Source organism: Hyperolius riggenbachi, chromosome 4 (genome assembly GCF_040937935.1).
Source record: "Hyperolius riggenbachi isolate aHypRig1 chromosome 4, aHypRig1.pri, whole genome shotgun sequence".
Classification (NCBI taxonomy): Eukaryota; Metazoa; Chordata; class Amphibia; order Anura; family Hyperoliidae; genus Hyperolius; species Hyperolius riggenbachi.
The window spans coordinates 490,538,027-490,551,215 of record NC_090649.1 but is presented as its reverse complement, the minus strand read 5'-3'; the positions used below and the strand labels follow the sequence as shown (position 1 = coordinate 490,551,215).

General features: G+C 47.5%; 1 protein-coding gene across 1 annotated transcript in view; it reads right to left on the bottom strand.

Annotated features, from left to right (window-relative positions):
* Positions 1 to 13,189, bottom strand: part of PRKCE (protein kinase C epsilon) — a 484,799-nt gene that overhangs the window by 217,311 nt on the left and 254,299 nt on the right. Inside the window, 2 exon segments of the mRNA XM_068233034.1 lie at positions 2,244 to 2,386; positions 5,105 to 5,234. Of these exon segments, the coding sequence (XP_068089135.1) occupies positions 2,244 to 2,386; positions 5,105 to 5,234 (273 nt within the window).

The following is a 13,189-nucleotide window of genomic DNA, read 5'->3' as shown; positions in this document are numbered from 1 at the left end:
TCGGTGTCCACTGCGCCTTCGTGGCCCTGGCCACGCACATCCTCGTTCCCGTTGCCAGGAGTGTCCTGCACAAGTGCAGTAGAGATTTTCTCTTACGGCGTCTGCGCAGGAGGCTCCGGGCCACGGGAACGCGTATGAGGATACACGTGGCCAGGGAATAGTGGGCGTCGAGAAAAATGATCCGGTGGGGGGACAGAGGATCGTTCAGAGACGGCACAGGACGGCTGCAGGGGGCTGGCTGAAGTCCCAGCTAAGTGAAACCGATCTTTCATACAAAGTATCGGTCAGCAAATTGTACCATTAGTGGCCACCTTAATGCGTACCTGAACTCTTGCACAGAACAGAAGGAAACACAGAAAAATGTACCCTGAATGTAATTAGATCGTTTAGCTTGTCTAATCCCCACTCATATGTTACTAATCACAACTGTAATTTTCATATCTCAGCTGTGTCAGCTCAGGAGTCTTCTCTGCCTCGGCAGAGCAGCTAATTTGTAAACACAGGACGTTAGCCCTATGCCTGCTTCCATGAAAGCAGCAAGTAGACACACTGCAGATTTATTGCAGGACTTGTATCAGCTGTAACAAAGAAATGTTTTTCTTTAAAGGCTATTATTTTGTTGATTATCTTTTAGAGCAGAGAGGAAGTTCTGAGTTCAGGTCTGCTTTAAAGAGAAACCGTGACCAAGAATTGAACTTCATCCCAATCAGTAGCTGATACCCCCTTTCCCAAGAGAAATCTATTCCTTTTCTCAAATGGATCATCAGGGGGCGCTATATGGCTGATATTGTGGTGAAACCCCTTCCACAGGAAACTGTGAGGACCGTGGTACTCCTGGCAGTTTCCTGTCTGTGAACCTCATTGCATTGTGGGAAATAGCTGTTTACAGCGGTTTCCAACTGCCAAAAAAGCAAGCAGCATCTCCTTCCAGTGACATCACCTGCCAGCAGTAAAATTGTCACCATGTGATAAATGAGAGGAAAGATTTTACAATCGGCAAACACTGACTATATCATTTATACATAATTATTGTAAAAATGAAGCACTTTTTTTATTACATAATTTTCCCTGGAGTTCCTCTTTAAGTGTTTTCCTATTGCTGCACGGTCTGACATCATCACACTGATCCAATAAAAGCGGTATTTACTCATTCTGTTCTTATTCTCGCAGTTAATACACAGTGTTCCCTGCCGCCGTATAAATCTGTGCCAGTCACACAGTACTGCCATAGAACAGACCCCGTCATGCTGCTGTCCCATGACTCTCCTGGTTATCAGAGCCTGGCACACAATCCTGGCTTACAGCGACGCTCACGGGGTGCAAAGCATTGTGGGAAGATAAACAAGATATGCCGACTGCCAACTGCCTGTGCTTCACCGCCACAGATGGGTACACAGCCCCTCACCAACCTGATCACACAGGCCGAGCCCACCATCAAATCACAGGGGGTCCCTACTACCTGCTGCCATAGGGCTGTTCTAAACACTATTCATTCACCGCACTGGTACGGAACGCATGCGCATCAGACAGTACAGTCTATGTAGCGGCAGCCCTGGTGGTCGGCCCAAATGCACCACCGTAATGTTTATATTGCATGGCAAATCTGCAGGGGTGGGGCCGGCGCCGGGCAGAGTCTGACACTTTGATCTGAAGAGGATGACTCTGCTAAGGATATTATCCAGTGACTGCCATCTAGCGGCAGCCACTTCTCTAAGCCGGACAATGTCCTTTCCCTCATCTGGGTCATATCAGATCACAGCTGAGGCTGCGGAGAGGTTGCGTTTTGCGTACCTTTATTCACCCGTTTTGTATCCGGATATAATGGTGGATTCAGGAGTCTGGCCAAGCTACACAGTAGAGCGGACCGGATCGGGTAGGCGATTACCGCCAGAGCCCATCGGAAAGCTGCTACTGCGCCTGCGCCACATCCAACAAGCTCGTCGGCTGATATTTGGGGGGGCTGCCAGCGCTGGATCCCCGGAAGGTGAAGCCTCATTAGGATCCAGAGACTTCCCCCACCCCAGGTAAATACCCAGCAGGGGCTGTAGCAATTTTTTTTTGCAATTGTGAATGAAGGAATGCAGCAAAATTGTGCATTCCATGAAAATTGCTAGGTAAATTGGTTGCAAAAAATAGTGAACAAATCGCAAACGCAAGGGCTTAGTATTTGCAATTGCTAGTGGGTACCGGCCATTACACTTCAATTAATTGGCATTAGGGGGTGGGGGTGGGGCAGGCCTTACCTTTTTCCTTCGTTGGCCAGCTGCTGTGATTTTGTCCGGAGTCACCCCCAGGTCCGCTAGAACTTTAGCTATCCCCCGAGAATCCACTCCACAGTTTGGCGCTACATTAGATTCACAGCGTCGGTGTACGTTCATCTTACATACTGGGCAAAGAGGAGAGACACAAGAGTTCATAAATCAGCATCTCTGATACGGGATGACAGGTGACACACAAGCAAACCTGAAGCAAAAAAACGTTATAATGAATTGTATGTGTAGTACAGATAACTACTAGAACATTCGAAGCAAAGAAAAGTGTCCCATATTTTTATTTTCAATCATACAGCTTTTTTTCTCTTTTTTTTAAACATTGCATCCTTCTGTCACAATTGCAGTTTCTAAACTACACTCAGTCTTCTAAGCTATAAAACAAAGCAGAAAAAATTACCCTTTGAACTTTCCTGCAGTAATGCCTTATCTCAATCTGCCTCTCACCCTTCAGGGCCCGTTCACACTTGAGCGTTTTGCCGGCGATTTCAGCAAAACGCTTAAACGCTAGTGTAATTAAACCCTACGGGCCCGTTCTAACTTGGGCGCGCTCAAAATCGCGAAACGCAAACACGTCGCCTGCACCCTCTTCAGACGATTTCCCAGCGATCGCGTTTCAGTGCTATAGAAGCGCTAAACGCGATTGTGGAAAAATTGCTGCAGTGTTCAGTGATTTTTCCGCTGAAAAATCACTCACGCCGGCAAAAATCGCCGGCGTTTTGCATTTCTAAGTGTTAATGGGCCCTTAGGCGCTCTAAGCACAGCTGCTTGGCCACCCAGACACTGCTTTATTTGATCTGAGGAAGCGGACTGTGCTCCACAAAACGCATTATCGTTTTTGTGTCTGATTGTTACAATTTCTTTCTTATATTGGCGCTGCCCCTTCTTCGTAGAGGGAAGCTATTTTATGTTTATTATATCCATGGTTATAAAAAAACATTATTCCATATCCATGCTACACACACAATTCATTATATCATAAGTTTATTTTCTACACATGCTAGATTAAACGCATCTCTCTGCTCAATGGCAGTCTATTAAGTGTTATAGAGCTAAAATACATGAACTTTTTTTTATCTATCCCCTGCAATTAAAAGTTGTTCAGCAAAGTCCCCGGGTATCAGGCACTGGTGGGGATCGCCTAATGCCAGATACATGTGCTTCCTGGTTGCTTGAGCAACTGGCTGAAATAGTGCCAAACTCCCCCCTGAAATACTCACCGAGGCTGCAGCGATGTCTGGCAGTCTCCCTCTATCTCCCCGCGGGCTCTGAGCGGCTTCCTCAGTGCACAGGAAGCCGGAGTGTCAGCTGACCCGCATCAGGTCCGGCTTCCGTACACAGATGCTAGAAGCCCTCAGAGCCTGCAGGGGAGATAGAGGGAGGCTGCCAGACACCGCTGGAGCCTCAGTGAGTCTATTACAGCCTGCCAGCCCCCTCAGAAAGCCCCCAAAAGAGGCCCCCCGTTATCCCCACAGGCACGCCGGTTAGTTGAGACTTCCAGTTACCTGAATGCCAGATAACCGGGACATTGCTGTCCTATGATCTGACTCAAAGGCGTAACTAGAGGGGAGGGGCCCCTGCGACCACAGGGGGGCCCAAAACTGTAACTGGGCCCCAACTATTAACCTTCCCTTCCCCCCATACAGGGGACTGTACTTCACATCGGGGGGGGGGGGGGGGGGAGTATTGAGGTGCCCTATTAAAGTAAATCTGTAAAAACAAGCAAAAAAAAAAAAAAACAGCCCCTGGGGGGTACTTACCTTGGGATGGGGAAGATTCCGGATCCTAATGAAGTTTCCCCCATACTCTTCACCATCTGGGATCCAGCACTGGCAGTCCCCTAAGGACAGACCCAATCGGGCGTGGCTTTCTCTGCTGAAGCCCATTGGAAAGCTGCTATGGCGCCTCTGCTGGCGCACAGAAGGTAAATATTTCAGCCGCTATTGCGCATGCGCCACAGCTGACATCCTTGTCGGCTGATTGTTCAGGGGCTGCCAGTGCTGGATGCCAAAGGGTGAAGAAGACGAGGGAAGCTTCATTTGGACCCAGAGGCTTCCCCCTCCCGAGGTAAGTACCCAACAGGGGCTGTTGTTTTTTTGGTTACATATTTACTTTCAAGTTTTGCTGGGGGGGGGGGCATGAATTGGAGTTACGCCACTAGTCTGACTAGACTGGAGAGAAACTGTCACTTGCATGCCTGAAGGTTAACTCTTTCAGGCAATAAAATAAAAGAAGAAACACTGCCTGGTTAATGCTATGTTTTGTACTGTACATACACATGTTTATCTCATCATGTCACCTGGAGTACACTTTAAGACTATAGGATGGCAACACACAAACACACCATACACCACACAAATAAACACAACATACACCACACAAATACACAACATACACCACACAAATACACAACATACACCACACAACATACACCACACAACATACACCACACAACATACACCACACAACATACACCACACAAATAAACACAACATACACCACACAAATACACAACATACACCACACAAATACACAACATACACCACACAACATACACCACACAAATAAACACAACATACACCACACAAATACACAACATACACCACACAACATACACCACACAAATACACAACATACACCACACAAATACACAACATACACCACACAACATACACCACACAACATACACCACACAAATACACAACATACACCACACAACATACACCACACAACAAACACAACATACACCACACAAATACACAACATGCACCACACAAATAAACACCACCACACACACAATATTCCCGGAGTGCAGAGAAGATGAGGATTCTTACCTTTGCATTGTAAACCTTGCCTCATGAGACCCCATAATAATGAACCACAGTGATCACAAAACGTGGGCACCTTGTAGTTGTGGATGCTGAATTTGTGCGGCATATTAACACTAAAACGTTGAGAACCCACCTGTCAGGAGAGAACACGGGGTTAATGCAACATAAAGGCATAAAAGAGGGGTGTCAAACTCAAATACAAAGTGGGCTGAAATTGAACACTAGGAGGACCAACCTCAAGGTCTACAGGCCACCTCCCTCCCTTATAACATTTCCTAGGATCTAATAGAACCCCTCCCCTATACAGTTTCCTGGAATCTAGTACCTCCCCTCTCCCACCTAACCTATACATTTCCCTGGTGTCTGATAATCAATCTCCCTTCCCTATACAGTTCCCTGGTGTCTAGTGTCCGCCTTCTCCTCTCTATACAGTTCCCTGGTGTCTAGCGACCCCCACCCCTCCTTCCACTATAAGTTCACTAGCGTTCGGTGCCTCCCCCTCCTTCCCCCATATGGCTACACTGGTGATCTAGGGCTTCAACCCAAATAGAGTTTCTTTAGTGGTCTAGAGTGGGCCAAACATAACGCAAAGTGGGGAAACCACTTGAGGGAGAAATTGTATGGCTCTGAGGGCCAGATGTGGCCCGGGGGCCAGAGTTTGACATGTATGACCTATACTGTGATTCACAACAGAATACGTATATTTGTAACTGTTCAGACCACCACAGCAATCAGTTCCCTCAGTTTATAAGCTTTTCAGTTTAACCACTTGAGGACTACAGTCTTTCTAACCCTTAAGGACCAGGCACTTTTTTTCCACTCAGACCACTGCAGCTTTCACGGTTTATTGCTCGCTCATACAACCTACCACCTAAATGAATTTTGGCTCCTTTTCTTGTCACTAATAAAGCTTTCTTTTGGTGCTATTTGATTGCTCCTGCGATTTTTACTTTTTATTATATTCATCAAAAAAGACATGAATTTTGGCAAAAAAATGATTTTTTTAACTTTCTGTGCTGACAATTTTCAAATAAAGTAAAATTTCTGTATACATGCAGCGCGGAAAATGTGGACAAACATGTTTTTGATAAAAAAAAACCCATTCAGTGTATATTTATTGGTTTGGGTAAAAGTTATAGCGTTTACAAACTATGGTGCAAAAAGTGAATTTTCCCATTTTCAAGCACCTCTGACTTTTCTGACCCCCTGTCATGTTTCATGAGGGGCTAGAATTCCAGGATAGTATAAATACCCCCCAAATGACCCCATTTTGGAAAGAAGACATCCCAAAGTATTCACTGAGAGGCATAGTGAGTTCATAGAAGATATTATTTTTTGTCACAAGTAAGCGGAAAATGACACTTTGTGACAAAAAAAAGAAAAAAAAAAAAGAATCCATTTCTTCTAACTTGCGACAAAAAAAAATGAAATCTGCCACGGACTCACCATGCCCCTCTCTGAATACCTTGAAGTGTCTACTTTCCAAAATGGGGTCATTTGTGGGGTGTGTTTACTGTCCTCGCATTTTGGGGGGTGCTAATTTGTAAGCACCCCTGTAAAGCCTAAAAGTGCTCATTGGACTTTGGGCCCCTTAGCGCAGTTAGGCTGCAAAAAAGTGCCACACATGTGGTATTGCCGTACTCAAGAGAAGTAGTAGAATGTGTTTTGGGGTGTATTTTTACACATACCCATGCTGGGTGGGAGAAATCTCTCTGTAAATGACAATTTTTTCATTTTTTTTTTACACACAATTGTCCATTTACAGAGTTATTTCTCCCACCCAGCATGGGTATGTGTAAAAATACACCCCAAAACACATTGTACTACTTCTCCCGAGTACGGCGATACCACATGTGTGGCACTTTTTTGCACCCTAACTGCGCTAAAGGGCCCAAAGTCCAATGAGTACCTTTAGGATTTCACAAGTCATTTTGCGGAATTTGATTTCCAGACTACTCCTCACGGTTTAGGGCCCCTAAAATGCCAGGGCAGTATAGGAACCCCACAAATGACCCCATTTTAGAAAGAAGACACCCCAAGGTATTCCGTTAGGAGTATGGTGAGTTCATAGAAGATTTTATTTTTTGTCAAAAGTTAGCGGAAAATTGATTTTTATTGTTTTTTTCACAAAGTGTCATTTTCCACTAACTTGTGACAAAAAATAAAATCTTCTATGAACTCACCATACTCCTAACGGAATACCTTGAGGTGTCTTCTTTCTAAAATGGGGTCATTTGTGGGGTTCCTATACTGCCCTGGCATTTTAGGGGCCCTAAACCGTGAGGAGTAGTCTGGAAATCAAATTCCGCAAAATGACCTGTGAAATCCTAAAGGTACTCATTGGACTTTGGGCCCTTTAGCGCAGTTAGGGTGCAAAAAAGTGCCACACATGTGGTATCGCCGTACTCGGGAGAAGTAGTACAATGTGTTTTGGGGTGTATTTTTACACATACCCATGCTGGGTGGGAGAAATAACTCTGTAAATGGACAATTGTGTGTAAAAAAATCAAAAGATTGTCATTTACAGAGGTATTTCTCCCACCCAGCATGGGTATGTGTAAAAATACACCCCAAAACACATTGTACTACTTCTCCCGAGTATGGCAATACCACATGTGTGGCACTTTTTTGCACCCTAACTGCGCTAAAGGGCCCAAAGTCCAATGAGTACCTTTAGGATTTCACAGGTCATTTTGCGAAATTTGATTTCCAGACTACTCCTCACGGTTTAGGGCCCCTAAAATGCCAGTTCAGTATAGGAACCCCACAAATGACCCCATTTTAGAAAGAAGACACCCCAAGGTATTCCGTTTGGAGTATGGTGAGTTCATAGAAGATTTTATTTTTTGTCACAAGTTAGTGGAAAATGACACTTTGTGAAAAAAACAATAAAAATCAATTTTCCGCTAACTTTTGACAAAAAATAAAATCTTCTATGAACTCACCATACTCCTAACGGAATACCTTTGGGTGTCTTCTTTCTAGAATGGGGTCATTTGTGGGGTTACTATACTGCCCTGGCATTTTAGGGGCCCTAAACCGTGAGGAGTAGTCTTGAAACCAAATGTCGCAAAATGACCTGTGAAATCCTAAAGGTACTCATTGGACTTTGGGCCCCTTAGCGTACTTAGGGTGTAAAAAAGTGCCACACATGTGGTACCGCCGTACTCAGGAGAAGTAGTATAATGTGTTTTGGGGTGTATTTTTACACATACCCATGCTAAGTGGGAGAAATATCTCTGTAAATGACAATTGTTTGATTTGTTTTACACACAATTGACCATTTACATAGAAATTTCTCCCACCCAGCATGGGTATGTGTAAAAATACACCCAAAAACACATTATACTACTTTTCCTGAGTACGGCGGTACCACATGTGTGACACTTTTTTGCAGCCTAGGTGCGCTAAGGGGCCCAACGTCCTATTCACGGGTCATTTTGAGGCATTTGTTTTCTAGACTACTCCTCGCGGTTTAGGGCCCCTAAAATGCCAGGGCAGTATAGGAACCCCACAAGTGACCCCATTTTAGAAAGAAGACACCCCAAGGTATTCCGTTAGGTGTATGGCGAGTTCATAGAAGATTTTATTTTTTGTCACAAGTTAGCGGAAAATGACACTTTGTGAAAAAAAACCAATAAAAAATCAATTTCCGCTAACTTTTGACAAAAAATAAAATCTTCTATGAACTCGTCATACACCTAACAGAATACCTTGGGGTGTCTTTTTTTCTAAAATGGGGTCACTTGTGGGGTTCCTATACCGCCCTGGCATTTTACGGGCCCAAAACCGTGAGTAGTCTGGAAACCAAATGTCTCAAAATGACTGTTCAGGGGTATAAGCATCTGCAAATTTTGATGACAGGTGGTCTATGAGGGGGCGAATTTTGTGGAACCGGTCATAAGCAGGGTGGCCTTTTAGATGACAGGTTGTATTGGGCCTGATCTAATGGATAGGAGTGCTAGGGGGGTGACAGGAGGTGATTGATGGGTGTCTCAGGGGGTGGTTAGAGGGGAAAATAGATGCAATCAATGCACTGGGGAGGTGATCGGAAGGGGGTCTGAGGGGGATCTGAGGGTTTGGCCGAGTGATCAGGAGCCCACACGGGGCAAATTAGGGCCTGATCTGATGGGTAGGTGTGCTAGGGGGTGACAGGAGGTGATTGATGGGTGTCTCAAGGTGTGATTAGAGGGGGGAATAGATGCAAGCAATGCACTGGCGAGGTGATCAGGGCTGGGGTCTGAGGGCATTCTGAGGGTGTGGGCGGGTGATTGAGTGCCCTAGGGGCAGATAGGGGTCTAATCTGATAGGTAGCAGTGACAGGGGGTGATTGATGGGTAATTAGTGGGTGTTTAGGGTAGAGAACAGATGTGAACACTGCACTTGGGAGGTGATCGGACGTCGGATCTGCGGGCGATCTATTGGTGTGGGTGGGTGTTCAGTTTGCCCGCAAGGGGCAGGTTAGGGTCTGATTGATGGGTGGCAGTGACAGGGGGTGATTGATGGGTGGCAGTGACAGGGGGTGATTGATGGGTGATTGACAGGTGATTGACAGGTGATCAGTGGGTTATTACAGGGAAGGACAGATGTAAATAATGCCCTGGCGAATTGATAAGGGGGGGTCTGAGGGCAATCTGAGCGTGTAGGCGGGTGATTGGGTGCCCGCAAGGGGCAGATTAGGGTCTGATCTGATGGGTAACAGTGACAGGTGGTGATAGGGGGTGATTGATGGGTGATTGATGGGTAATTAGTGAGTGTTTAGAGGAGAGAATAGATGGAAACACTGCGCTTGGGTGGTGATCTGATGTCGGATCTGCGGGCGATCTATTGGTGTGGGTGGGTGATCAGTTTGCCCGCAAGGGGCAGGTTAGGGGCTGATTGTTGGGTGGCAGTGACAGGGGGTGATTGATGGGTGATAGGTGATTGGCAGGTGATTGACAGGTGATCAGTGGGTTATTACATGGAAGGACAGATGTAATTAATGCACTGGTGAATTGATAAGGGGGGGGGGTCTGAGGGCAATCTGAGCGTGTGGGCGGGTGATTGGGTGCCCGCAAGGGGCAGCTTAGGGTCTGATCTGATAGGTAACAGTGACAGGTGGTGATAGGGGGTGATTGATGGGTGATTGATGGGTAATTAGTGGGTGTTTAGAGAAGATAACAGATGTAAACAATACATTTGGGAGGTAATCTGACGGCGGGTTTGCGGGCGATCTAATGGTGTGGGTGGGAGATCAGATTGCCCGCAAGGGGCAGGTTAGGGGCTGATTGATGGGTGGCAGTGACAGGGGGTGATTGATGGGTGATAGGTGATTGGCAGGTGATTGACAGGTGATCAGTGGGTTATTACAGGGAAGAACAGATGTAATTAATGCACTGGCGAATTGATAAGGGGGGGTCAGAGGGCAATCTGAGCGTGTTGGCGGGTGATTGGGTGCCCGCAAGGGGCAGATTAGGGTCTGATCTGATAGGTAAAAGTGACAGGTGGTGATAGGGGGTGATTGATGGGTGATTGATGGGTAATTAGTGGGTGTTTAGAGGAGAGAATAGATGTAAACAATGGATTTGGGAGGTGATCTGATGTCGGATCTGCGGGCGATCTATTGGTGTGGGTGGGTGATCAGTTTGCCCGCAAGGGGCAGGTTAGGGGCTGATTGTTGGGTGGCAGTGACAGGGGGTGATTGATGGGTGATAGGTGATTGGCAGGTGATTGACAGGTGATCAGTGGGTTATTACATGGAAGGACAGATGTAATTAATGCACTGGTGAATTGATAAGGGGGGGGGGGGGTCTGAGGGCAATCTGAGCGTGTGGGCGGGTGATTGGGTGCCCGCAAGGGGCAGCTTAGGGTCTGATCTGATAGGTAACAGTGACAGGTGGTGATAGGGGGTGATTGATGGGTGATTGATGGGTAATTAGTGGGTGTTTAGAGAAGATAACAGATGTAAACAATACATTTGGGAGGTAATCTGACGGCGGGTTTGCGGGCGATCTAATGGTGTGGGTGGGAGATCAGATTGCCCGCAAGGGGCAGGTTAGGGGCTGATTGATGGGTGGCAGTGACAGGGGGTGATTGATGGGTGATAGGTGATTGGCAGGTGATTGACAGGTGATCAGTGGGTTATTACAGGGAAGAACAGATGTAATTAATGCACTGGCGAATTGATAAGGGGGGGTCAGAGGGCAATCTGAGCGTGTTGGCGGGTGATTGGGTGCCCGCAAGGGGCAGATTAGGGTCTCATCTGATAGGTAAAAGTGACAGGTGGTGATAGGGGGTGATTGATGGGTGATTGATGGGTAATTAGTGGGTGTTTAGAGGAGAGAATAGATGTAAACAATGGATTTGGGAGGTGATCTGATGTCGGATCTGCGGGCGATCTATTGGTGTGGGTGGGTGATCAGATTGCCCGCAAGGGGCAGGTTAGGGGCTGATTGTTGGGTGGCAGTGACAGGGGGTGATTGATGGGTGATTGATGGGTGATTGACGGGTGATTGACAGGTTATCAGGGAAGATAGATGCATACAGTACACAGGGGGGGGGGGGGGGGGGGGGTCTGGGGGGGGGTCTGGGGAGAATCTGAGGGGTGGGGGGGTGATCAGGAGGGGGCAGGGGGCAGGGGGGGATATAAAAAAAAAATAGCGTTGACAGATAGTGACAGGGAGTGATTGATGGGTTATTAGGGGGGTGATTGGGTGCAAACAGGGGTCTGGGGGGTGGGCAGGGGGGGGTCTGAGGGGTGCTGTGGGCGATCAGTGGGCGGGGGGGGGCAGATCAGTGTGTTTGGGTGCAGACTAGGGTGGCTGCAGCCTGCCCTGGTGGTCCCTCGGACACTGGGACCACCAGGGCAGGAGGCAGCCTGTATAATACACTTTGTATACATTACAAAGTGTATTATACACTTTGTATGCGGCGATCGCGGGGTTAACATCCCGCCGGCGCTTCCGTACGGCCGGCGGGATGTTACGGCGGGTGGGCGGAGCCAGTTGCCGGGGGAAGCGCGCGTCATCAATGACGCGATCGCTCCCCCGGCATGCCTAAAGGACGCGCCGCCTGAAGGCGTATTGCGGTCCTTTAGGCGTCCACTTTGCCGCCGCCCATGGGCTGTGGGCGGTCGGCAAGTGGTTAAAGGGAACCTAAACAGAGGGATATGAATGTTTCCTGTTAAACAATACCAGTTGCCTGGCAGTCCTGCTGATCTCTTTGGCTGCAGTAGTGGCTGAATCACACACCTGAGACAAGCATGCAGCTAATCCAGTCTGACTTCTGTCAGAGCACCTGATTTGCATGCTTGTTCAGGGGCTGTGGCTAAAAGTATTAGAGACACAGGATCAGCAGGGGAGTCAGGCAACTGGTATTATTTTAAAAGGAAAAATCCATATCCTTATTAAGCTACATACTCACGGGGGACAATTGTCCCCCGTTGCATGCGAGCACGCGACCAGGGAGCGATGCCGGCGACAGCTGTCCACACGTCTCGCCAGAAAGGCAGAGACGCGGCGGAAGCTGTTTGTGAATGGAGCATCCCCCGGCCGGATGTTCCATTCACTCGCGTAGGTCTCCTGTCGCTAGCCCGCGTACTCACGCTTGGCGACAGCTCCGACGGGCGATGGTTCGGGGCGCGCACGTTATACACACGGGCGACCTGTCTCCGCAACACGCGCATGCCACGTGGTTGCGGCGACGGCCGTACCCCGTGTGTATGGACCTTTAGTTTAGGTTCCCTTTAACAGCAATGACATATATTCAATGACCAGGATGCCCGCTACGTAATTATTCCATGGAATGCCATGAGCAATTACACTTCCTTCTTCTGATATCGACATCTTGCCCTGGGAGATTAGTTTACTTCAGATACAGCTCGACTTGCCTGTGAGTTCAGCTGCGTACACACTTCAGACTTAATTCATCCGAAATCAGAGCCGGATTTACAGATCTGTAGGCACAGGTGTTCTTGTACCCTAAACTCCACCCTTCACCTCAGGCCACACCCCCATATTAGGTAGACATCCCTCCTCCCGTGACTAGGTATCCATATTTTCTCCAGTATTTGGTAACCCCATTAAAGGACACCTGACCAGAGGCAATGCT